The 26,427-nt window shown below is 45.1% G+C and overlaps 2 protein-coding genes across 5 annotated transcripts in view; both read right to left on the bottom strand.

The window, feature by feature from the left end:
- The window catches only part of minar2 (membrane integral NOTCH2 associated receptor 2), a 28,134-nt gene extending 9,898 nt beyond the window's left edge, over positions 1 to 18,236 (bottom strand). The window contains exons 1-2 of the mRNA XM_077497685.1: positions 17,730 to 18,236; positions 17,046 to 17,288 (exon numbers count right to left, since the gene is read on the bottom strand). Of these exons, the coding sequence (XP_077353811.1) occupies positions 17,046 to 17,288; positions 17,730 to 17,822 (336 nt within the window). The 5' untranslated portion in view covers positions 17,823 to 18,236. The remainder of the gene's footprint in view (positions 1 to 17,045; positions 17,289 to 17,729) is intronic.
- A 517-nt stretch (positions 18,237 to 18,753) lies between these two features.
- ajm1 (apical junction component 1 homolog) overlaps positions 18,754 to 26,427 on the bottom strand; it is a 66,272-nt gene continuing 58,598 nt past the window's right edge. For all 4 annotated transcript variants that reach the window (XM_077497758.1, XM_077497757.1, XM_077497759.1 and 1 more), the window contains one exon: positions 18,754 to 24,958. In XM_077497758.1, coding sequence (XP_077353884.1) covers positions 21,662 to 24,904 — 3,243 coding nt within the window. In that variant the 5' untranslated portion in view covers positions 24,905 to 24,958 and the 3' untranslated portion in view covers positions 18,754 to 21,661. The remainder of the gene's footprint in view (positions 24,959 to 26,427) is intronic.

The raw sequence follows: 26,427 nt of genomic DNA, 5'->3' as shown, positions 1-26,427 counted from the left end.
CTTGACATTCAACAGCAACACAAAACACCCGGGACCCTGAGCTTTTGTCTAAAATTCTGGATTGGAAGGACAATTTGGATAGAATATACAATATAGCTGTGGAAAAGAAAACTTAGGTTTTTGAAACAATCATATTATGAATCTGGATCACAGGCTACAACATTACTGGCCAAGAAATGAAAGAAACAACAGGGGGAGAGGACAATCAGTAAAATTAGGGATCCAGAAAGCTATGATCTTCTGTAATTATTTTGAAGAGCAGGTGAGAACTTTTCCTTCAATAGGAACGATGCATATTTTTTATTTATTTATTTATTTTAATTATTTATTTATTTATTTATTTATTTTATTTTTTTACATCACCTAATTCTACATTGGAAACAGAGAAGGGGACCATTAAAAAAACAAAAAACAAACTTAAAGGGGCTGTCTGCTGGATTCACTCAGGAAAATGCACTTTTTAAATACAGGATGTACACACTTTAACTTTCTCTCAGTCTACACATCTATGTTTTTGTTCATCTTTTGTGGTAATTTCGTCCTAAACCCCCACCTCCCAGCCTGTATTTTGCCATTTTGTGTTTGTTTTGTAAACAGCGGGACGTTTCTGTGAGAAGACAGTATTTACAACACTCCAGCCAATCGCAGAGCGGGGGGTGGCGTGTCGCAAACGGGGCCGAGCGAACGTGTCAGCTGCGTGACGTCACTCCTGTGGCAATTTGAAAGCACGCACGGATTTTTTTTTCTTCACTCACTCATTCACACACGTAAGCTTCTGTGAGTGAGTGAGTGAAAAATTTTTTAAAAAAATCAGTGCGTGCTTTTAAATTGCCGCGGGAGTGACGTTACGCAGCTGACACGTTCGCCCGGCCCCGTTTGCGACACGCCACCCCACCGCTCTGCGATTGGCTGGAGGGTTGTAAATACTGTCTTCCACAGAAACGTCCCGCTGTTTACAAAACAAACACAAAATAGTAAAATACAGGCTGGGGGGGTGCGGGTTTAGGACAAACTCACTAACAGAAATGAAGATAAGCCCTGATCTGTAAACTGAGAAGTAGTTTGATTGTTTAAATCCTGTATTTAAAAAGTGCCTTTTCCAGAGTGAAAATGGCAGACAGCACCTTTAAACTAAACAAGTCTTCCAGGGGGATAGCTTTCCTTCTAAATCAGGGGTGTCAAACTCATATTAGCTCATGGGCCCCATGGAGGAAAATATATTATTAAGTGGGCCGGATCGGTAAAATAATGGTATATAACTTTTGCTGTCAATCATACGCAGATTTTCGCTATTTGTGCGTTAGCCATAAATTATGGAGCTCAGCTGTAATCATACTGTTCCAAGAAACAACATGAATGCAAATGTAACGCGGCAACACTTTGCCTGTATGTGTTCTGGACGTGTTAAATCTACCTGTTTTGCATATATATTGTTCCCAGAATGGATTGTGTGGCGCATAACCCCGGGATTACACCGGATGCGTGTGCGTTGCGTCTCCGCTCCACTGTGTCTTGACTGCGTGCTCCGGACGCGTCAGTTTTTTGTCCAACTCACACCGGCTGCGCACAACTGCTGTCCGGCAGCTCCGTCGCCGACAACTTCCCGCCGTGTCTCGCGTAATCGCACGTGATAATGTGGCATTAAAACGAAAGTTACGAATGTAACTACGGTTCTATGAGTCCCGAACGACCGCCAGGTGTAACCAGCACGGAATTCCCCTTGTCGCGACAGCGTCATCGAGTAAGAATTACAAAAATGCTCGTACTTGGTTCCGGCTGACGTCGCACCGTATATAAAAGGGAACGTCGCCAGAACACATCCTCTAGAACCTTTCTCGCGCAAACCAACACAAGAGTTCTGAGTGACAAGCAATGCTGGCGGTCGTTCGGGACTCATAGAACCGTAGTTCCTTTCGTAACTTTCGTTCTATTTTCGTCCCTCCCGACCGCCAGGTGGCGGTGCTGTAACCAGCACAGAACGGCAAATACCAGCGATGTCATGAAGACCCTGCAAAATGTACCTCACAACGGGGCCTCCGCAGGACCACGAACCACGTCCAGTGGATGAGGAGAGGTGACATCCAAGCTGTAGAACCTTGAGAACGTGCAGGGCGATGACTACGAGGCAGCCGCACAGATGTCCTCCAAGGGCACACCTCTCAGAGTGGCTGCGAACCGCCATCGGAAGGGAGCGACCAGCGACTCTATACGAATGTCGAATCACATCTTCGATCCATTGAAAGAGGCGTTGTTTGGAAATAGCGGCCCCCTTTGTTGGGCCACCGTAAGACACAAACAGCTGGGTGGATGTACGGCAGCGTGTCGTAGCCTCCAAATAAGAACGGAGTGCCCTCACAGGACAGCAGAGGCCTGGAGCGGCCTCTCCGTCTGTTGAGGTTGGAGGAAAACGCGCAAGGCGAATAGGGCGATTGGCATGGGAGCCCGACAAAACCTTGGGCACAAAATCCGCATTTGGCCACAATGTGACCCCTGCGTCGTCGGGGTGCCAACGCAGGCATTCTGGACTAACAGAAAGAGCGTGGAGCTCCCCCACCTGCTTAGTGGAAGCGATCGCAAGTAGAAACGCCATCTTAAGAGACAACCACCGCAACTCCACCTCGGCCAGCACCTCAAAGGGGGATTTGCACAGTGTGTCGAGAACCAAGCGAAGGTCCCAGGCGGGGACCCGAGGCGGGGTCCGCGAACGAAGGCGAAGGGCTCCCTTAAGGAAGGAAGACACAAGACCATGGCAACCCACTGATTTGCCATCAAGCGTAACATGGCGAGCCGAAATCGCCGCCACCTAGACTTTGATAGTAGAAGGGGAGCGACCCAAAACAGCTGGAATAGGGCACGTCACGGGGTCCAACTCGCTGTTGGCACACCACTCAGTAAACAACTTCTACCTGTTAGCATACAGCAAACGAGTGGAAGGGGCCCTGGCATTCAGGATCGTGTGCCTGACAGACGCCGAGCACGCCGTCAACCCTGAGTCACGCCCTCCAGCGGCCAGACACACAGCCTGAGCCGACGAGGATCGGGATGCCAAATCTGCCCCCCTTGCTGGGACAGAAGATCCAGCCGAGCGGGCAGGGGCCACGGGTCGGATGAGCAAAGACGGCTGAGAAGAGGAAACCACGTCTGGGCCGGCCAAAAGGGGGCCACCAGCAACATCGTGTTACACTCCTGAAGGACCCTTTGAAGAGTCAGCTGAACGAGGGGGAGAGGAGGAAAAGCATACAGGAGACCTCTCGGCCAAGGGTGTGCAAACGCATCCTGGCCTAGTGGGCTGCTCCTCTCCCTCAGAGAAAACCAGAGGGGGCAGTGAGTGGACTCCTCGGAGGCAAACAGGTCGACTGCCGCTCTGCCGAAGCGCCTCCAAATGTCGTCGACCACTTCCGGGGGAGACGCCACTCTCCCTGAGGCGGACGATGGCGGGACAAAGCGTCCGCCGACTGGTTGGCAATGCCTGGGAGAAACACCGCCCGCAGGCTGGCAAGGCGGGGAGCAGCCCACTTGAGAAGACGTTGTGCGGCCCGAAGTAACTGGGCTGACCTTGTCCCTCTCTGATGATTGATGTGATACATAGTGGAGGTGTTGTCCGACCTCACCAGAACGCGTCTCCCCGCCACGTCTGGCAAAAAGTGGATGAGGGCCAGATGCACCGCTTGCAGTTCCAGCACATTGATGTGAAGCGAGCTGTGTGCAGCATACCACTGACCCTGCGCAGTTCTGTGTTGCCAAACTGCACCCCAGCCACTCAAACTGGCATCGGTGGTGACCACTTCGCGGCGTGTTGGTACCACTCCCAGCGGAACTCCCGCAGCCAGAACTGACCTGCGCCGCCACGGCGCTAGAGCAACGACAAACCGCCTGGCCACACGAAGACACGTTTGACGGTCCCGCAGGGGATTGAGGCAGAAACTGTTCAGCCACCGTTGTAATGGCCGCAGAGACAGCAGGCCCAGCGGCACCAGGGCCGTCAGGGATGTCAATTTTCCCAGCAGCCGCAGAAACTGGATGTACGGCAGCTTCACGTTGGCCCAGAAGAGAGAGACGAGGCGCAGCACATCGTCCACCCTCTGTGGGGAAGGTCGAGCTGTCATGGAGGTGGTGTCTAACAACATCCCTATGAACAAAGTCCTCTGGGACGGAACAAGAGAGGACTTCTCCAGGTTGACCTTGAGGCCGAGATCTGCCACATGTTCCAGAAGCACGCTCGTATCTCGGAGTGCTTGAGCCCTGGACGGTGCACCTATCAGCCAGTCGTCCAGATACGGGAGCACTTTCATCCCCCGCGACTGCAGGGGTACAAGGGCTGCCTTCACCACCCGCGTGAACACCCTGGGAGAGAGTGATAGACCGAATGGGAGCACTCTGAACTGCCAGTGGCGACCCCTGTAGGCAAAGCGGAGGAACTTCCTGTGCTGATGGGCCACAGGGACGTGGAAATAAGCATCCTTCAGGTCGATTGAGGTGAACCATTCTCCCCGGGCGACCGTCCTCAACACGGCTGACGTAGTGAGCATGCGGAAAGGTAGCACCTTGAGATAACGGTTGAGCCCCCTCAGATCCAGGATAGGGCGTAATCCGCCTGTCTTTTTTGGGATGAGGAAGTAGGGGGAGTAGAATCCCCCTGGATGAGCCAAGGGATCCACTGCCTCGATAGCGGACTTGGCTAGGAGGGCCTCTAGCTCCTGATCCAGAGCCAGTGCCCTCACCGGTTCGCTGATGACCATCTCTCTGACCCGGTTGGAGAGACGGGGCCGGTGTCGGAATTGAATCCTGTACCCATGAGTTAAGGTTGAAACCACCCATGGGTCCGAGGCGAGGGCAGCCCAGCAACTGAGCTGCCGACAGGAAAAGTAACCGACTGCTGGCCCCACGGGCTCAATCCCTAGCCCTCCCGGATTTCGGATTCCGGGAGGGATGGTGTACAGTGCGTGCAGCCCGGGGACGACTGGGTTGGCCTCGCTCCGAGGGACGGTCCCCACGGGCATCCGTCCCCTGTCTCCACAAGGGCCGATGAGCCCCGGAACCCCCTGGATGACGAAAAGTCTGTCCAGCCCGCGGCAAAGGGGCGGCTGGCACAGCCGCCATGCGCCAAGGGCTTGCAGGGACAAACGGCCTGGTAAGGCAAGCAAACTTCTGCTTCGAGTCATTGGCACGCACCGTAAGTTCAAGTGCCCCTGTCGCGGCCAAGCTGAAAAGCTGGCCCGGAACCACCGAGAGGCGTCGCAGTGCCCTTCGGGAGGTCTCCCGCAAGGGAGACTGAGCCAGCCAGATCTGTCGGCGTGCCTGGGTGAGCAAAGACATACACCGGCCCTGTTCCCGAACAAGGAGGGACAAATCTCTCAAAGCCATACTACAAAACACTGAGACCTCCTCCACTTCGCCGGCCGCGTTAGCGGCCGAAAGAACCAGCAGGAGATGAGCCTGTGCATTGGCCAGGCGCGCTACAACTGCCGCTGTGTTATATGATCAGGTTACCAGTTCATCCGTCAGGCGCCACTGACTGTCCAGGCACCTGGCATCCTCTCTCAAGGCTTCCTCCGCAGAGACGATCAGTGAAGCAACAGAATACTCCACCTTAGGCATATGTCCCAGCCTGATAGGAGCAGGGAACCGCATATTAGTCAGCACACGTCCATCCGCAGGAAGCCGAGGGAAAACACTCGGGTTAAGCCAGCAGGCATGAAGATCAGTCAAGAACAGACGAGATTCAGGTACCCAAAAGGCCTCTGAGTGGTCCATCGGAGAGAGGCCACATTCGGCAGGAGGCTGAGAAAACACAGACGTGTCCAACCCAAGACGTTTGAAGGCGCTGAGCATAACCTTCCGCGCCACGTCCACGCCAGCTGAAAACTGCTCTGACGGAGGAGACGTCAGGGCCACGGACACAGAGTCTCCCACATCACCTTCGTCCTCAGCCTCTTGGAAACATGCTCCAGAGGCCGCAATGGAGATTGCATCAACGTCGACCTCGTCCGCCGGGGGGAACAAGTGGGGGGCTGCCTCGGGCACGTCCACCTCAGGAATCCCCACCCCCGCTGTGGCTTGTGAAGTGGAAAGGAACTGGCCACTCCACTGAGCCTGCATCGCCCTCATAGTCGCCTCCAAGCGCCTCATTTGAGCGGCCAACTGCGACTCAGACCTGCTTTTCTAACCTGCAGGGATATGCGCAGGAGAAACCGACCTGCGTTTAGGCCGGGCCCTGCGGGGGAGGGGGGGGGGTTAAACTCCACTCCCGACGCCGGCCTCCCCAGCTCGGCTACCGAGGTCTGCTGTGGCAGTACATCAGTCGACGTAGTGGCCCCAGGGGGGCGGGCCGCTGCTGCGTCAGCCCTTGAGCGACAGCCTTCTTCCGGCAGGAAGGAGCCTCCACAGTGTTTACAGTTGGTGGCAGCTTCCATAGCAGCATGCAATCGCTGCGCAGTCAATGAGTGCGCGCCGAAATGCTGCTATCTTCGTCTGGGATAGGAGGCGAGCTGCCCCGTCACTAACGGAATCAAACAGAGCTCCGCGCAACAACAGCGGCAGACACCGTGAGGAGGGAGCGACCACACGCGATGGAAGTGTCACGTACGCGGTCGATGTGCCGAAGCTGCACCGAAATGGCGGATCGGCCTCGCGATGAGAGGGCGCACACATAGCGAGCAGCTCTATGTGGCGTCATAAACAGTCGGCGTGTAACAGCACCCAAGCTAGCTAGCAACATCAAAGCAGCTGGTGCTTCTGGCAAGAGTTGTGTCAACCTGAAATCACACACTCTAACCGAACACAAAACAAGCTAGGAGAGGATACCATTAGCCGTACCCGCACCAGCAAGTCATACCAAAGCAATCCAAACGGCTTCCGTTACAGATGACAATCGAACTCATACGCACCGGCCTGAAGCTGTCACAGCCGAGGGGTGGCAAAAGTGGCTGTCGTAATGATGGCAGGAGAGATCCAGTCTATCCGTAACCATCTCGAAACAAAAAATGCACTGAACCGTCGCAGCCAAGGGGGGCGTGACACACTCGCAGCCCCGATCCACTAGATCACAGGCTACTCGCGACGGCACGGAGCGTATAACGCTGTGCGAGAAAGGTTAAAGAGGATGTATTCTGGCGACGTTCCCTTTTATATACGGTGCGACGTCAGTCGGAACCAAGTACGAGCATTTTTGTAATTCTTACTCGATGGCGCTGTCGCGACAAGGGGAATTCCGTGCTGGTTACAGCACCGCCACCTGGCGGTCGGGAGGGACGAAATAGAAACAACGACAAAGACACAGAAAGTCTGTGCTCAACAGAGGAGCAGAAAGAGAGGTGGACTTTCTTTGACTGAACTCACTGTAAAAGACGGCAAAAGAGGCTCTCGTCTTTCTAACACGTTTCTTTATTGACCACCGGAACCCCACGCGCCTGCGCACACCTCTCTCGCGAGACCCCGCGAGTTATTGACACTGAATTACCATGCAGATATAATATATGCACAAACATAAATGTTACATTATTATATGACATCTCCCCCTCTTTTGTGTTATTTCCAATAACAAAATAAATCTTATGCTGGACAGCAGATACCAGTTATCACTTGCATATTGTACCATTGTTTCTTCTATTAAAGAAATGAGTCAACTTAAATTTGCACCAACATAAATTAGTTCTGCATACAAATAATATCAACATTGTCAAAACTAACACAAATTTCAACTTTTCCAACATTTTCTCCTTGTAGTTTTCTTTTCTTTTTTTTCACATTCAAATTTCCATTCTCCTTTTCGCATCATTTCCTCCTTCTCCCCCCCCAAAGGCCATGTGTCTCGCTGTCATCTCAGGTCAAGCCTGTTGATAGGTTTGCTCACCCGCCCCGTACGGGTTACCACCTGAGTAGGTGAGGAACTTGAGGATGTAAACACACCCTGACGAACAGGAACAGTGTCCACTATGTCGGTGCTGGCAGAGTGGGTGTCTGTTGCCTTGCATTCCTCGGGTGCTGCTGGAACAGGCTGGGGAACCGGCCCAGGATGAAGATGACGGCGATTCCGCCTCAACTCTGCCCCTCGTGGCGTCCGGATGATGAACGATCTTGGTGTCGTGCTCTCCCGTGAGACCACCACCGGAAAACACCAAGACTTCTCATGGTCCAATTTGGAATATACCTGATCCCCTGGCTGTAGGGCAGGCAAGGTTCTGGCTCCATGGCGACGGTTGAAGTAATGAGCTTGTTTCGCCTTTTCCTTCTTGTCTGTTTCCTCCACGGCCGTCCTGCTGGGCCACTTTGGTCTGAGGTTTCTCTCCAGGGAGTGTTGTTCTGATTTTCCTCCCCATCAATAACTCAGCCGGACTGTACCCTGTGGTGGAACAGGGAGTAGCTCGATAGCACATAAGCGCCATGACAGGATCCTCCTGCTTTAAAATCTTTTTCACCGTCTGCACAGCTCTCTCTGCGTGCCCGTTGCCCTGCGGATGATGAGGACTGGACGTGAAATGTTGGAAGTCGAGTTGCTTCGCAAACTCCTGAAATTCAGTACTTGTGAACTGGGGACCATTGTCACTTACTACTTCATTTGGAATTCCAAATCTAGCGAAAACTGACCTCAGCTTTTTGATCATTTGCGTGCTTGTTGTGGATGGCAGGTGTAGTATTTCAATGAATCTCGAATAGTAGTCTGAGACAACAAGGTAGTGGTGTTGTTTAAATTCACAGAGGTCCATAGCTACTCTCTTCCAGGGTCGCTCCGGAAGCGGTGTGGATAGGAGTGGCTCCTTCTGTTGACTTCTTCTCATTTCATGACACACTTGACATGATGTCACAAGTTTGCTTATTTCTGACGAAAGTCCAGGCCACCACACTGATGAACCTGCTCTCTGCCTACATTTAATAAGGCCTTGATGTCCTTCGTGAATTTTTCTGAAGTACTTCATCTCTCATCGATCGTGGCACAACAATCCTACATCCTCTCAGAACTAAGCCATCGTGCACTGACAACTCAGACTTGACTTTAACATACGCTCTAGCATCTACTGGCACTTTACTGATGTGCTCAGGCCATCCTTTCTCTATGAGCGATGTCACACAAAGCAGTTCGGTATCAGCGGCTGTTGCTACCCTGATTTCATCCAACTTGCTTGCAGATGCTGGGATCCCTTCCACCACACTAGTCACATAGCAGGCCACACCACTGTGCGTTTCATCTGATGTGCTAATGTTAGTAATCGGGCTGCATGACAGCATATCCGCAACAATCAGGGTTTTCCCAGGAGCATATTCGGCGACGGGGTTGAATCTCATGAGCCTCATGAGGAGACGCTGGCAACGTAAGGGTACATTGTCCAAGCTCCGGCTATTAATGAGAGGCACAAGCGGCTTGTGATCAGTTATGAGCTTAAACTGTTCCAGCCCATTAAGGTACCTGTCAAACTTCTTGCATGCCCAGACTCCTGCTAACGCCTCCTTTTCTATCTGTGCGCGAGATTCTGCATCACTGAGCCTGCGGGAGCAATATGCTACTGGTTTCCAGTGACCTCCTTGGAGTTGGAGTAGCACACCACCCAGTCCAAAACTACTAGCGTCAGCCGACACAGCTGTTGGCTTGATCACGTCGTAGTAGGCAAGCACCGGTGCAGTTGTTAGCATGTGTTTAATGTTCTCGAAAGCCTTTTGTTGAGCATGACTCCATGTCCATACAGCATCGTTCTTTAGGAGCTCATGCATTGGCTGGCCCACCGTAGAGAGGTTTGGAATGTACTTTCCCAGGTAATTCACCATTCCCAAAATCCTCTTCAGCTCTTTCACATCAGCTGGTGGTGACAGCTGCCGAATAGCCTCCACTTTGTCGGGATCGGGCCGGATACCAGACCCGTCAATGAGGTGTCCAAGGAACCTCAGCTGGCTCTGTTTGATTGAACACTTCTCTTTGTTGAGCTTTAAGCCAGCAGATTCAATGCGTTGCATTACCTTTTCTAAGCGGTCATCATGTTCCTCCTCTGTGGCCCCGTACACCAGGACATCATCCATGAAGACCTCCACACCTTCCAGGCCCTGAAGAGTCTCCATCATCTTCCTCTGGAAGATCTCAGGTGCACTTGTGATTCCAAACGGGAGTCGTTTGAAGTTGAAGCGGCCAAACGGTGTGATGAACGTAGTGAGCTTACAGCAGTCTGGGTGGAGGAGCATCTGGAAAAACCCGCTGGCTGCATCCAGAGAGGAAAAGACTGTAGCTCCGCTTAGTTTAGCGATGATCTCTTCTGCAGTAGGCAAAATGTACCGTTCTCTTTTAACAGCTTCATTCAGCCTCTTAAGGTCGACGCAGATGCGGGCTTTGCCTGTACTTTTCTTCAGGACTGGCACCATGGGTGCACACCAGTCTGTGGGCTGGGTAACCCTCTCTATTATGCCATTCTGCTCCATCCTCTGTAGCTCATCTTTCACTCGTTGCATCATTGGGAGAGGAACACGCCGTGCTGTGTGTACAGCATATGGCTGAGCATTGTCTTTTAGTTGTATTTTCACTGGTTCGGTCTTTAAGGTCCCGTGCTCACCATATGCATGAATGTGGCCTTGGTTGGTCACCATCTCATCCACTCTCCTCACCAAATTCATCTTCACTGACATTGGTCGGCTGAGGAGGTTATTCACTGTGCGCCCACGAATAACATAGACTGTGATTGGGTAAGTTTTGCCCTTGTAGCTTACTGTGCTTTGAATCTGCCCTAAGCACTGCAATTCCCCCCCTGGGCTGTCGAGTGGAATATCAGCAGGCTGGAGTTGTGTGTTTTCGGGAAGCGAGTGATAGGTCTGTTCACAAATGACGTTCACGTCTGCCCCCCGTGTCAATTTTAAACACAACTGGTGCAGATCCCAGTAACAACTTGACGGCCCATTGCTCAGAAGCCCCTTCTGGTTTCGTCACAGCCCCTAGGAAAAATGGCTGCCGCTGCTGCTGTTGTTCTGCCTGCTCTGTGACCTCACTCACCGTTTTCTTATTCCTACACACTCTGCTCCAATGTCCAACTTTGTTGCACGAGTTACACACAGATTTCTTAGCGGGGCAATTTTCATTTTTGTCATGCCTAGCTTTCCCGCATTTACCACATTGTCCTTCTCTTTGCTTACCGTGGCCTTTGGTGCGCTTTTGGTATTTGCTAGTGACTTCACGTACCATCACCGATGTTTCTCCCTGCATGCTGATTTGAGACGCCACTTCCTCAGACTGCCTGACGGTCTCAATGGTCAGCGCGAGCGTCAGGTCGTTTGTCAGCTGCAGCTTACGTGAAACTTCTTTGTCTAATATTCCCACGACGATCCTGTCGCGGATATTCTCTTCTCGGGTCGCACCGAAGTCACAATGCTCCGACAGTTCGTACAAGGCCCGGATGAATGTCTCCGCCTTCTCACCCGGCCGTTGCGCCCGCTGGTGAAAACATGCTCGTTCATGTATCACGTTCCTCCTCGGCACAAAGTACTCATCGAACTTGCCAAGCACCCGTTCAAAGTCATTCCTGTGTCCCTCTTCGTTGAATGCAAACGACCTGTAGATGTTCTCGGCCTCGCTACCCATGGCGTAAAGCAGGCTGCTTACTTGCACCGCGCCATCTTCTCTGTCGAGTTTCGTAGCGGTCCCAAATCTCACAAAACGCTGCCTCCAGTCTGGCCACTCACCAGGCTTATCGAAGGGGAAGCTCATCGGTGGAGTAAACTTTGCCATTGTTTCTAGTTCACTTCTGACACCATGTAAAAGACGGCAAAAGAGGCTCTCGTCTTTCTAACACGTTTCTTTATTGACCACCCCCCACGCGCCTGCGCACACCTCTCTCGCAAGACTCCGCGAGTTATTGACACTGAATTACCATGCAGCTATAATATATGCACAAACATAAATGTTACATCATTATATGACACTCACCATCCACTCTTGCTATGACGTTCCATGCAGCATTCCTTTTTAAGTTGTCTATAAAAAGGATGTGTTGTGTCATATTCAAATTTTGTTGCTTTCCATCTTGGTTACAAGTCTCTCCTTGTCCATGTTCGCCGGTGTTTAAACAGTAAATTAAGCGTTAAGCATTATGACGTTTTGCTGACATCATTGCAAAATAGGAGTTGGCGAGTGTTTTATTCTGAAAAGTAACCGGAAATTTATTTTGAAACTGCGGCGGTCTTCCTGTCCCGCTCGATGTGTTCTGTGCTAGCTTGCCATTTGATGGAGGCCGACGGATGCGTTGTCCGTCAAAAATAGAAAATAGGTCTATCCGTGCGGAGGGCTGCCGCACGACGCAGCTGAGACGCAGTCGACCCACAATGCACACGCAGCCGGTGTAATTTGAACAATTTGAATGAATGGAAACGTATCAGCTGCGTCGCCGGAACACAACGCAGACGCAACTCACACACATCCAGAGTAATCCCAAGGTAACGCATTCACTCACTACATTTTCACTTAAGCAACCCACTTCACTCCCAGCGGTTTTCCTGGATTTTGACTGATTTTTGCAAGGCCCACAGAATAATGACTTCTTTTGTTATAAAAACATGGAACCTACCAAAAGAAAGATTAGCGTCTCTTCTTTCATCAGGGAAAAAAAGTATATTTCTATCTGTTTCTGTTTTGCAGCAATTAGCATTAGAATATAGCTAAGTTTTATCATGATTCACAAATCTGTTTAAAACTGGGAAAATGCTTGTAAACCGTGCTTGATCGCTTATACTCTGCTGCTACCAGCTGGCCGTTTTTGGAATAACTACAGTTCTCTTCAGTTCAGAGGCTCCATCAAAGCTGTCTGTATGCTCTATCATAATAATAATAATAATAATAATAATAACAATAATAATAATAATAATAATAATAATAATAATAATAAAATTAAAAAAGAAATAAATAAATACGTCTTTGGGACAATGTTAATATTTAAAATAGAACATATTTATATGTTTTTGGGAGCAAATGAGTTAATGATGTTAATCTGTCATATCTATTGTGTTACCAGTAATTAATTTGTGTCGTATTTAATATGTTTATGTCGGTCTATGATATAAAATATATAAATAAATAAACAAACCGTAACTTTAAGTTGTGTGTAAAATAATGAAATCCAGGACGATTCCCTGTACACGTTGCATTGCTCATCTGAGGACTGCTTAAGAAATTATAAATTTATATATGTGTTGATTGTGGACAGCTGATTAATTGGTCTGGCATTACAAATTATTTTTTACTTTACAAAATCATCTCGTGGGCCGGGTTAAACCCCTTTGTGGGCCTGATCCGGCCCGCGGGCCGTATGTTTGACACCCCTGGTCTAAATGATATAAGAAATTTAGAGCACAATTTGTACCCTTACTTGAATCCTCATTTAATTGGACACTTGAACATGCATGAATGCGACCATCTTGGAGCCTCGACCACCATGAGGATATCCATCCATCCATCCATTTTCTTGACCGCTTATTCCTCACAAGGGTCGTGGGGGGTGCTGGCGCCTATCTCAGCTGGCTCTGGGCAGTAGGCGGGGGACACCCTGGACTGGTTGCCAGCCAATCGCAGGGCACACAGAGACGAACAACCATCCACACTTACAAGCACACCTCGGGACAATTCGGAGCGCCCAATTAACCTGCCATGCATGTCTTTGGAATGTGGGAGGAGACCGGAGTAGACCCACGCGGGCACGGGGAGAACATGCAAACTCCACCCAGGAAGGCCGGAGCCTGGACTCGAACCAGAGTCCTCAGAACTGGGAGGGGGACGTGCTAACCACTCGACCCATGAGGATATGATATTGGTTATTCCCAAGGGAAAAGATACCAAAACATGCTCGGGCTATAGACTAATTGCAGCACTAAATGCAAACTATAAAATATACACTTCGATAACTGCAAAGTGGTTTGCGCATATTATGGACGATATTATTGATGAGGACGAGACAGGATTTATTAAGGGGTGCCAAACCTATGACAGTATAAGGAGAACGCTACATCTTGTTGAATATATTAACCAATAATCTAACTGCAGCATTGATAAGCATTGATGCCGAAAAGGCTTTTGATGGTGTCAATTGGGCTTTCTTATTTCAGGTCCTCGAGAGGTTTGGATTCATGATACGGCAGTTAGATGCGTTAAAGCATCTTACGAAAAACCTCCTGCATGTATAAAAAATAAACTGCAGCCTGACTGATACTATCGACCCTAAGGAGTCGCCTTTCACCAACCCTGTTTGCAATCTTTATTGAACCTCTGGCACAATTAATTCGGCAAAACAAAGCTGATTGGGATACTGATTGGCGGAGGACAACACATAATGCGTGTTTTTGCTGCTGATATTATTTGTTAGTTGGAGGATGCGGACTAATGTTTTCCAAAATTGATTTAGAACTTGCCGCAATATGGTTTCTCTTCTGGTTACAAACTCAAAACATTTCATTATCACCCAATCAAAGACAACAGGGATATAGCCGAAAGTTAAAGAAAATTAACTGCCTTGAGGTCACATTTTTAATGAAACAAATGGATAAATTATATGATACAAATATGAACAAGGGTGATAAAGATATTAGAAATGATTTTGTGGGATGGGAAGTTCTTGTATTAGATTATAGCTTCAGGATAGAGGTTAAAAATATCTAAAACTATGAGACTTTTTTTTATTTCAAGCTCTGCCAATGAATATTCCTGACAAACAATTTCAAAATCGGAACAAAGTTATTTCAAGATTTTTATGAAGTAATGAAAAAACAAGGGTAACACTTTATAATAACGATTGTTAGTTAACGTTTGTAATAAATTAATTAAAGATGAAGTCATGAGAACTCATGTTGAACTAATAAATTGTAAATATGAACAGATTAGGAATAGTTAGCGAATAACTTGTAAATGCATTAACAAAAGATGAAGTGATAATTTGCAACTATTGGAGAATTATAAACTCATAACTAGCAAATATTAACTAGAATAGGGGTTGGGAAGGCATTTGCAGATAATTTGTTCACATAAGTTATAAATGATAGCAATCTACAAATATTGGCGGAATCACCAATATTGAACGTTAGAATGGATCTGCAAAAATATTAACAGTCAATACCACAAGTACACATTTTTCAACATGACCTCATAATTGCCCATCATGACTTCATCTTTTACTTGTGCATTTTAATTATTAGTAATGGTATTTCTGAATCATGATTTAATCATTAGTTAATATTTGGAAATTATTTGTTCATAATTCTTCAATAGTTACAAATTACTGAACTTCAATATGAGTTCATATTTGCTCATCATGACATCATCTTTTGTTTATGCATTTTAATGATTAGTAATGGATATTTCAGTTAATCATTATTTAATATTTGCTAGTTATGAGTTTATAATTCTCCAATAGTTGTAAATTATTAGTTCATCATAAGTTCAGAAAATAGCTCATCATGGCTTCATCTTTTGTTAATGCATTTACAAAGTTATTCGCTAACTATTCCTAATCTGTTCCTCTTTACAATTTATTAGTTCAACATGAGTTCTCATGACTTCATCTTTAATTAATGTATTACAAATGTTAACTAACAATCGTTATTATAAAGTGTTACCAAAACAAGAGGTAAATTTGAAACACTTTAGGCTTTTTTTTGTTTTTTTTTTTTACATATTTTTAGACTAATCTTCACATTTTTGTAAATTTGAAAACATATTTACAATGTATATAAAACCCTAAAAGGAAAAAAAACCCAGACATCTTAAGCCAACTAAGCGTTCTGAACAGGTTTCAAATGAAATAGTGCAGCTGTGGTCGATATTCTCCCAGACTACAGGAGGCAGTAAAGAGTGCCAACGGTGTGTGAACAGCGCTACTTAACACCACAATAGATGTTGGACATGTTTTTTCCTCAATAAACTATCGACAAAAACAGTTTGGAATGAGTTAGCAAAGTAAATAAAACACAGAATTGGAAAGTAGAAAACACTTTACGACAGCGTTTGCTCGTCCACGACTCCGCGTAGTTTACAAATTCTCGGGGTGCGCGTGTGGGCGATGTGGACGTGTCGCGGCGCGGGGAGAGATGCGTACAGGTCGGCTGTCGGGTAAGGTTCCGAGGTGACCACACGGATGCATCAAGCATAAACCAAGTTTGAGCCCGCATAAAGTTGAACTGTGCCACAGACGAGCTTGCTGATCTGTCAGCTTTATGAGATCGTCAACACATTAAAGTTCTTAACGATCTAATATCGTCATATCGCCCACCCCGAGGCCAGGGGTGGGCAACCCTTGGTCCTAGAGAGCTGAAGTCCTGCGTGTTTTAGATGTCTCCTCCTCCAATGCAGGTGATTCAAATGATCAGCTCATCAGCAAGTTCTGGAGAAATCTGATAACGATCCTCACCTGTGTTGGAGAAGGGAGACATCTAACACACGCAGGACTGAGGCTCCCGAGGACTAGGGTTGCCTACCCTTTGTTTAGGCACACTGAATTTTTTTGTCAGCTATTTACAGTTGAGAGCCTACTTAGAGAAAGAATTAAAACACCGGATACTGTTGGAGCCACATGCGTTTATCCAAACTGTAGTGCGGGTCTATAAATCAAGGCCTAAAAAATTTTTTACCACACGGTATCGTAACTTGATGAAAGGTAACAATCAGGAAAGAAGATGGAGGGAGGCTACTGTAACAATAATGGATGCCAGCTTGATATTGGAGGGGAAGTGAGTGTCCATTGTGAGCATGTCACAAATGAATGAATGTCGGGAAACACTGTGGGTGGCTTCTGCAACATGTTAACCTGTAAAAGGGGTCTAGCGACTCCACTGGGGGCTCCCAGACTGTGTTGCCAATGGGGCACTAAGCACCTTAATCAAACACTGACTGTTTTGTTTAAGGATACTGCAATAGTAATAATTAAATTTTTAATATTCAAAGTGTGGCTTGGTATGTCACTTAAAAGCTAACTACTATACTATATTAGTGTTTTCATTTATTGCTATTGTTGTTTGTCTTTGCACAAATTAATGGCTAAATGAACTGAGACGTCGTCATTGTCACCCAAATTGCATCTCTGCTTTTCCCGAATTACCTGGAAAATGTCTTTTACTTCTCCATGGCTTGTTTGCATGGTATACTCCTTGATAGTCCAGGAAGGAGTCAACTTCAAAATGTTCACTGCATCTGTCATACTATACAGAGGGTTTGTTTTAATGTTTGACTGCAGACTGGAGGGTGTGACATGCTTCTCGAGGTATCTGTCCACAAACACCACAGCGTCTTCTTGAGCGGAAGGTGAATTGCTTTTAATCTTTGTTCTCTTCTCCAAGACACTCTGTGGATAGGGGAAACACAATTCACCATTAAATATATATATATATATATATATATATATATACTGTATATATATATAAAATCCCCTCCTCACACACACACACACGCATCCTTGTCCATATATCTTTGTGAGGACATCCATTGACATTTCCTAGACTCTTACCCTAACCTTAACCATCACAATGGTTTGCCTAACCCTGACCCAAACCCCAACAATAACCCAATTCAGACCTAAACTCTAAAACTAAGTCTTGACCTTCAAAAAGAGGTCTTGCGAAGTGAGGACCGACCAAAATGTCCTCACTTCACAAAAATGTCCTCATTCTGTTGGATAAAGACGTATTTTGGTCCTCACAATGTAGTATGTACAAGAACATGCCAACAAGTAAAACAAAGTAAAACCTTATTTTACTTGACAAATCCACTTTCTGACTGCTCTAACCTGAACCATCCTGTTAGTATCCGGCAGCATCTTCACATCCAGCTTCAGGAAATTCTGTGGGTGATTGTTGTTTGGGAGAACAGGGGTGACCATTCTGGCTATGTCCTTTTTATTTGCACTGTCAGCTTTAGCCTCCACCAACCCGGCATTGTGGATTTCAGTATGGTAACAGGTGTGCTCTGTAATAATAAATGAGGATCCGTATTTATGAGCCTGTATCACTTGCAGGTGTTTGTAACCTGATCAGATCACTGCGACAGGCAATCGTGTTAATTTAGTCTTAGTTTTAACCAGTTTCGATCACACTTGTTTGTTTTGTTTTTATCATAGTTAACCTCATCCCTTTTTTTTAATTCACATTTTAGTCAAGTATAAGTCGAGCATTTTAGTCTTTATTTTAGTCCACGAAAACAGCTTTATTCATCTAGTTCACACATTTTGCAACTTGCTGTCGACTGAAAATGACATCACAAGGGCTCAGGTAACCAATCACAGCTAACCTGTTTTCTAGGTTTGGTCATGTGACATTCACAAGCTGAGCTGTGATTGGTTACCTGAGCCCTTGTGATGTCATTTTCAGTCGACAGCAAGTTACAAAATGTGTTTTTAAAGGTACTAATTGTACATGAAAAATAATGAAAATATAAAATTCATTATAGGCAAAATATTATTTTTTGACTGCCAAAAATGGCTAAATAAGTAAAGTATCCCTTTAATATTGTATGCATCTTCCATGTCCTCCACAGACAGAAATGTCAGACATACCATCTTCTATTTGTTCCAGGAATACACAGCAGCGAATGTCCCATCTGGACAAGCAGGTTCTCCCTTCCCTGCTCTTCTCGTCAAGAAAATGTTGTTGATTGTGTCGTGAGACCAGCTGACCAATACCATGATTTTGATTTTCAGAAGAAAATGCAATGGGAAGCTCGGATCTTAGTCATGAAAAAAAAAAATGAAAAAAAAAAAAAGACTGCACAGAACCAAGCCAACAAGCAGGCAAATGATAAGGACAGGAGAGGAGTAGAGTAAAAAGTTTCTGCCTTTATTGAGACCAGAAAAGAACGTGAGTAGGCCGACCACTAACCTTATTATATACACACTACACACTCAGTAGTGTGTATATAATGTGGGACCCTTATAGTGATTTAATAATAAACTCGTGAAACAAAGGAGCAGTATCATGTTTTACAATGAAAAATCAAAGACATAAATCATCACAATAAACACAGCCCCAAAAATACCCTTGAACACTGAAAATTTAAAGACCAACTTGGAAGTAATTTCAGAAAATGCCAAAAAGGGTCACGAGTGATTTAATTAAACATTGTCCAAAAAATAAAGCATGAATAAATAATTTATAATTTGTATATGTGACAGAATAATCCTTTTTACGAAGTTGGATAGAGCCTTGCGACCGACAAACCCGGAAGTGATACGTCACACCGGGGACAACAATGGCGGAGCTCAATACAAAAAGTATACAAAGCCAAAATGGATTCAGAAAGAGATATATCGAGCTTAAATGAGGAGATCCAAGTCTTTGAAGAGTTGGAGGAAGAGGAGGTTGGCATGTTATATGTTGGTTGTTGGCCATATATGTATGAGCCAGATGCTGATCATGACGCTGAAAATATTGTGCCCGGACAACCTGACATGGAGTGGAGATGAGACCCATCGACATTAGAAGATTGGTAAGCTATATACGCTGCGGTTATTAGTCTAGCGTTATTGTTTGAAATTCAATGTTGTGCAGTGCTGTGAATTAGCACTGAGATTTCCTACCGTATTTTCTCGACCATAACGTGCACCGTTAAGGTTAAACGGTTAAACAGACGTAGCTCAAAACATATAGTAGCATGCTTTCACTTGCTAGCGTATGTTTTTAAAAAGGCAGTGGAACAAAACGGAGTTCTCAAAAGTCAAAGTCCTCATCTTCTGTATCTGAAATGTACAGCTGGGCTACTTATCCATCAAACGCCAGGTTCCCTCTATCATCATTGTCATATTGTCTCGTTCCTGTGCAGCTCCTCAGAAATGATGCCGCTCCAACATTAGTGCAAGCATACAGGTTTAGCCCAAGCTTGCACATCCATTCACAAATTGTGGCGTAACTCGCTCCAGTCGAGTAATTCCATTACATGAAGACAAAGCAATGACACCATACGTCCTACTACATAGGCCTATAGGAAACCCGGCCGTATTTGCGGGCTCACATCATCTTTCAGTTGAGTCTTTCGGGTTCTCATGCCTGCAAGTCCTCCACCAGGGCCGGATTTCCTCTGTATAAGCAAGATGTCGGCACTGTTCCGCATTCTGTTAGCAGAAAATGCTCCCACACAGGCAAAAGTGGTCCACTATTATCTTTTGGGCCACTCATACAACTTTTTCTTTGACTGAGAACGGTACACCGCCACAGAGCGCCGTGTTATCTTACCGATTAACAATGCAAGGGGACAATCAACAATACAGTACAATGGCTGACTGACGTAATTTCCGAAGATAGTCGAAGAAAAGCATTTTCGTTGTCAAGGGCGTTGCTATGGGTCAAGCCAAGAACCTGGGAGGGTTGCGTTTCAAAAAGTACCGAAAATATGCTTAAAATGGTTTTAGCCATTGGTATTACTCAAAAACATGGTTGGCCAACCTTACTTCCAACTTGGTCTCTAATGTAGTACGTACAGTATCTATTATGGCACATCTCAGTCACTCTTGTTATGACTATTATTCCTGCTACTTTTTCATACTGTCATGTAGGGCGTTGCAATTATTACGCTGAGTCTTCTATTTGAACTAGGTAAATTATTTTCACTGTTGAAATGTCAACATTTATATTAATTGCAAATGTTGCAAAGGACATTGCTTCAGTAAAACTATTAAAACACGGAAGAATATTATGAGCAACAAACAGGATAGGGAACACATACTGTACTTAAAAATGACTTCAGTGAAAGGCTAACTACAGTCTAGACTAGTGGTCAGTCAACTAGCAGGGCACACATTCCCAATGACATAGACAGCCATTCCTATTTGCATTGCCGCTAAAGGTAAACTGAACCAACGCTGCCTAATCCAATTCTTTGTTTATTTGTAAATGCCAAATTGGTGAAAGGTGTGGTTAGTAATTTAGGCTTACTCCTACAGTCAAAAAACATGGATGTCAGGTTAGTTAAAGATTTTAAAATGTACAGAGGTGTGAGTGTGAATGGTTGTTTATGTGGCCTGCGACTGGCTGGTGACCAGTCCAGCTGGGATAGGCTCCAGCTCTGACCCTAGTGATGAGAAGCGGTATAGAAAATGGCAATATAATATAATATAATATAATATAATATAATATAATATAATGTATAAAGTAGTCAAGTCATCTTTATTTATATAGCGCTTTCAAACAGTCACAGCTGTCACAAAGGGCTTACAGAACATGTAATATAATATTCTCTGTTCCTCTATTAAACAATGCACCTCTCCTGAGGTTATTCAAGATCAGCATTAGCCTTCTCTATCCCTATCCCTTTTGAATGAATAATTCTCTTATCAGCTATACTTCAAATTATTTTAGATTTGTTATATTACTTACATTGCATCCAAATATATTATGATAACCAGCAATAAAATTGTTGTGTGTGTATAAAATGTGGTCATTAACCAAATAATCAGCTTTGCATAGAATTTGCCTTTGAAGTCAAGACCACTATAATGTATGTTTTTTTTTTCTCTAATTATGAACTATTGGTACATTCCCTGTGAAGGAAATATGTTGTATATGTAACAGTAAGCAGCCAATATACAGATAAATCATTTGGATAAAACTAAGTTCTTTATGTTAAAAAATAATGTACTGTACAATATTCTGTTAAAAAATTAGACTGACAAAATAAATAAACTAAATAAAAGCTCAGTATAGTTTATGTGCTCTAAATACATATATGCATTTAAATGATGTCATCAAGGAGATGCGGTGTCCCTACCCAGTCCAATGTCCTTGGCTCAGAGGCAGCCATAATCATGCACATAAACTGTTTCCCTGTCCTCTTATCAGTTGGATAAATAGTGGTGGGGGTGAATCTTAGGTTATTTTCTACAAACTCACAGAGCTGCTGATACACTTGTGGGTATTCATGGCGCAAAAATACTCCTCGAATCCTTAACTCTCGTTGTATATTGATAAAACAGATTTCTCTGGCCTTCCTGCCTTCTTCTCCAGCTTTGTCAATATCTGCTGTTCCTGGTGGTGGAGTTAGGATCAGGGTTTCCATCTCACCCTGTTTCATGTGGATCTTTCTGTCAGGGCTAAAAGAAGCCAGAGCAACCTTTGCATATTTTCTGACTGCTGGAGCTTGGTTCCTTGGCGAAGGCCCATCAGGCTGTTGCTCACCAACAGCAATGGATACATTCAATATAAAACATTCATTTGGGTCATATTCTTTTCCAGCTTCTTGTAATTCTTTACAGTACTCTCCAAGGTTGTCTTTGAAACTTTCAAGCTCTCTTAGAGACAAGTATGTAGGTGACATGGGTAGACTATCCAGGCCTGCCTGTAAAAAGTTACTGGAAGACACAGTGTTTGGAAAACCAAGGAAGAGTACACCTCTACCTCGAGATAGATAGCCAACTTTGGCAAGACGGGAGAATGCTTTGTGGACTTCAATAGTTTCACGACAATGTTTGATGATATGTCGACATGAACTGCCAATTCTACCATAAACACAACTCTCTTTATGAATATCCCAGTCTTCTCTTCGGCAGTTGCGAGAACAGTAGTAGGTGTAGCAGCTGTGGCAGGATTTAAAGTAAAGGCAAGCATTGAACAGAGTTTCGGTTCTCCGGCATTTGTTGTTCGAACACATCATTGTATCATCCTCATCTGGGCTCTGATCTGGCGAGCACTCATCCGCACCCTTCATTGCATCACTTGCCCCATCCATATCTTGAAATGAATCAGGATTTAATCTTATTGAAGTTGGTTGCTTGTCAAGAGGCGGCGGTTCTTCTGCAACAGCCTTCGAGCTCTTTCTTGACAGAGATACTGCCTCTTCCTCATCAATGAGTTTCTTCAGCTGGTCTAGTATGTCCTCACTTGCCCTTCGACTGGGCGGTTTGTAGTCAGTAACAAGATCAGCCAGCAGCTCATCAAGTTGTTCAAGACTCTGCTGAAGAGAGTTGTCCTGTGGCTTTTCTTTGGTTGAGGCTTTAATGTCATGCTGACCTTCAGTGCCGCTAGAGTCCAGAATATCCCAACTGGCAGACTTTACTTCAGCCTTCCTAAGATTCCCAGACCGAAAGTCATTATCAGTGATCGTAATCTCAGGTGTTACTAACCACTGTTTGTGAGTTGTGTTCTTTGATGTCGGCGGAGGGCTTTGGTCAATCAAGGAGTTATCAGACATAGACAAAGCTGCATAACGTCTTGGTGAAGTGGAGAGATTGACTACCACTGGCTGTGGTTTGTCATCTGAGGCTACTACAGGTTTCCTTGGATCCAAATCATTATAGCTCAGATGTCGTTGAACAGAAGGGGGTTGTTCCCTCTCTGTATGCGAGATGAGAATATCATCCAATGATCTTGAGTAGGACTTCGAATCTGTGCCAATTCTTTGAGGTTCTGCAGAAGGGTTAGAATACCAGGGCAATACAGCATCTTGTTGTACTCCTGTTGGAGTGACTTGGGACACATAGGTTACCGGATTAGAGGAGTATCCAGAAGCATATGGACTAAACCAGTCATCTGTGTGTTCCTGAATGATTCTCACATTTTTTGGGCTGTTTGTATAATGAGCTCTTGCTGGGATATGGTGCTGTGGTGGCATGTTATGCATGTCACGTGAATAATAAAATCTTGGAGGAGCAGTCTGAATTTGATAAGACCTTGGATCGTCCCCATAAAATATTCTTGTTGGTTGCGGTTGTATGATATATGGCCCTGGCTCATTTTCTGTAAAGGATTTTGGATACCCTGCCTGTAAAGTGTATGGATAGTGCTCCATTGCATTGTAATAAGCCCTTGTACCCATAGCATGCACCATTGGACCTCTTTGATCATGTACATATTGCACTTTGGAGGTTTGTCCTGTGTTACGTTGATCATGAAAATAAGAACTTGGCTGAGGAGGAGCAGTGGCAACATATCTAGCAGGATCGTCTTCATAATACATCTGAATTGGCATGTTAGGACTGGAATGAGTTCTGCTTTCCATTTCATATCCGGAAGAAAACATTCCTTCGAAAGGAACGTCCATTTGGTGTTTGTACTTATTTGGCAGACTGTAGGAATTTTGAGAGGCTTGCCGACTTTCTGTACCCAGTGAATCAGTGGGCGTTGGTGCTCTAGAATAGGAGAAATGGCGTGGCACAGTCAGGCTCCTACTTCCCCAATTGTGGTGTCTTTGCCAGGGGTTGTCCATTTGAGGAGTAGGTTGTTTCTTTCCAGTATGATGTAATGCTGAATCATTTGGTTTAATGTCTACCCGGCATCTGACATGAGGGCTGGTTGCTGGTTTATCCAGTAATGCCTCCTCATAAGAATTAGCTGAATAATGGGGTGAATATCTTTTGTTACAACTCACTTGAGGTTGAAGTCCAACAGGATGTACTTCATGTAAATGAGCTCTATTTGCTGCATATGAGGGCTCCTTACGTGGGGCTATATCAGGTCTCCAATTAGATTTTCCAACAGTCCATCGGGACTCTCTTGCCTTCCTCTCTGAGGATGAGGACTCAAGTGATATAGGGGTGAGACTAGTTTGGACTCGGGGTGCACTTTTTGACCGAGCTCTTCGTTTTTGTTCAGGGACAGCAGGCTCACTGTTTATACTTGCATCAATTGGTTGCGCTGTTAACCTATAGTTGAAAATGTCTGGAGCAGAAAAGCGGTACCTCTGATGGTGACCCTGGGCATTCCAAACAATATCTGGGTTAGCTCCATGCCTGTCAATCTTTTTCTTGTGTGGGGAATGCATTGAGTATTTATGATGTTTTGGGTACTCCAGTGAGTTATACTCAAAGATACGGCAGTGCTGCGTATTGTCCTTGCGTTTAATGGCTTCCTGTGTGCTGCAATTTAAAGAATTACATTCTTTGGAGAGTTGCAAGGATTTGGAGAGTGAAGAAATGGGGGTAACTTTTATGTCACGCTGCACAGTTGACACCAATAAGTCAGGTGGTCCTGTGAGTGTCATCTTAAAAGGACTCCTTTAGTTTTCTCCATTAAGCTCAATGGTGGTTGATGTTGCCTAGAAGACAGAAAAAAAAAATCATAAGTAACAATACAGCTCTTTACCAAAAACCTATGACTGATTTACAGAAAAATAGTTTTTGGATAATACAGTATCTGTGGTATTCCTCAACCAATATTAGTTTGACATGTTAGAAAGATAAGCAAACGTAAGGCTATCCATACAGCAAAAGGTGATTGAGTCAATGTTGGTATTTTATTGGAACGGGTGATACTGATTTCTCATTGATAAACATCAAATTAACACCACAATGTAGTACCTGTTATATGACATTGGAACAACATTTATGATTAGCTATTGTGGTTGATATGAAAAGGCTGCCATAGCTCCCGCATTGCCACATTTCAAAACGTTTAGTTGTACACTCCTCCCGACTTGCTGTCACTCATCTACTCTGGTGGGAACTGCTGCGTGAGTGTGACATCACTTTGAATACATTAAATTACAAATAAATGTAGGAATAGACTCATCAATGAAAGAGATTCAAGATTTGGATCTGTTTTGATTATAATCCACGGTATCCAGAACAATGACGACATTCGCTTCTGCTACAATTAAGGTAGGATGCCGAGTTGTGATGTCTGCCATTCTGTTCATTTTTTTTGCTGAATGGTCACATTATGGTGTATTTGGGCTTTTTTGCTGAATGGTCACATTATGGTGTATTTGGGCTTTTTTTGGTTGCTATATCCATTAATATCAATAATTTGTGAAGTGACGTTAGCAGCGAGAAACTTGGGTTATTTTGACGTAGATTTCCGAGATTCGCTGCCAGCTAAAGCTAAAAAACAACACGTTGTCGAAGATGCACTTGTTCTAATAATTGCTTATTTTCATACACTTCTATTACAATTGTAATTTTTGTGCGGCTGGGAAATGAAACTAGATTTGTGGAGAAATCTCAAAATTGACATTTTTGTCCAAGCTATTTTTTGCGGGATCTTTCTTTAACAAGTCTGTTTCTCCTTTTAATTTTATTTATTTGTGCACTAAAGCAAAGTATGTCGCAAAACAATCATGAGGCAATGAAACGCTATTGCCTCCCTGCATACAAGCAAAGTACAGCGAATCGGGTTTAAGTGGAATGAAATATTGAATGAATGAAGCTGTATAAAATGATGAAATGTAATAATCTAATGTAAATGTAATGTCAATGTCGTTGTCATGGCCTGGGTCGCATGCACCAGAGTTGCGCCAGAGTTCATGACCTGTTATGTGTCTGTTTAGGTACTGATGTAACAAGTGTCTGTTTACAAGACGTGATGTTCGTGATGTCAACATTTAATCCTTTAGGTGATGTCGGGACCTATGTGATCTCGTTCTTTAGTCCTTTACGATTCACTGTCTGTGGGTGTAGTCTGAGAATTGTGTGTGGTTTGCCGGTTTATTGTCCAACTGTCCTGTGTACAGCGTCTCTGAGTTTCTGCCTCTCAATGTGAATAAATGGAGAAAATTTTATTTGTTTC

Source organism: Festucalex cinctus, chromosome 15 (assembly GCF_051991245.1).
Source record: "Festucalex cinctus isolate MCC-2025b chromosome 15, RoL_Fcin_1.0, whole genome shotgun sequence".
In the NCBI taxonomy this organism is placed as follows: domain Eukaryota; kingdom Metazoa; phylum Chordata; class Actinopteri; order Syngnathiformes; family Syngnathidae; genus Festucalex; species Festucalex cinctus.
The sequence above is the reverse complement of the archived record's forward strand: the minus strand, read 5'-3'. Positions and strand labels throughout refer to the sequence as shown.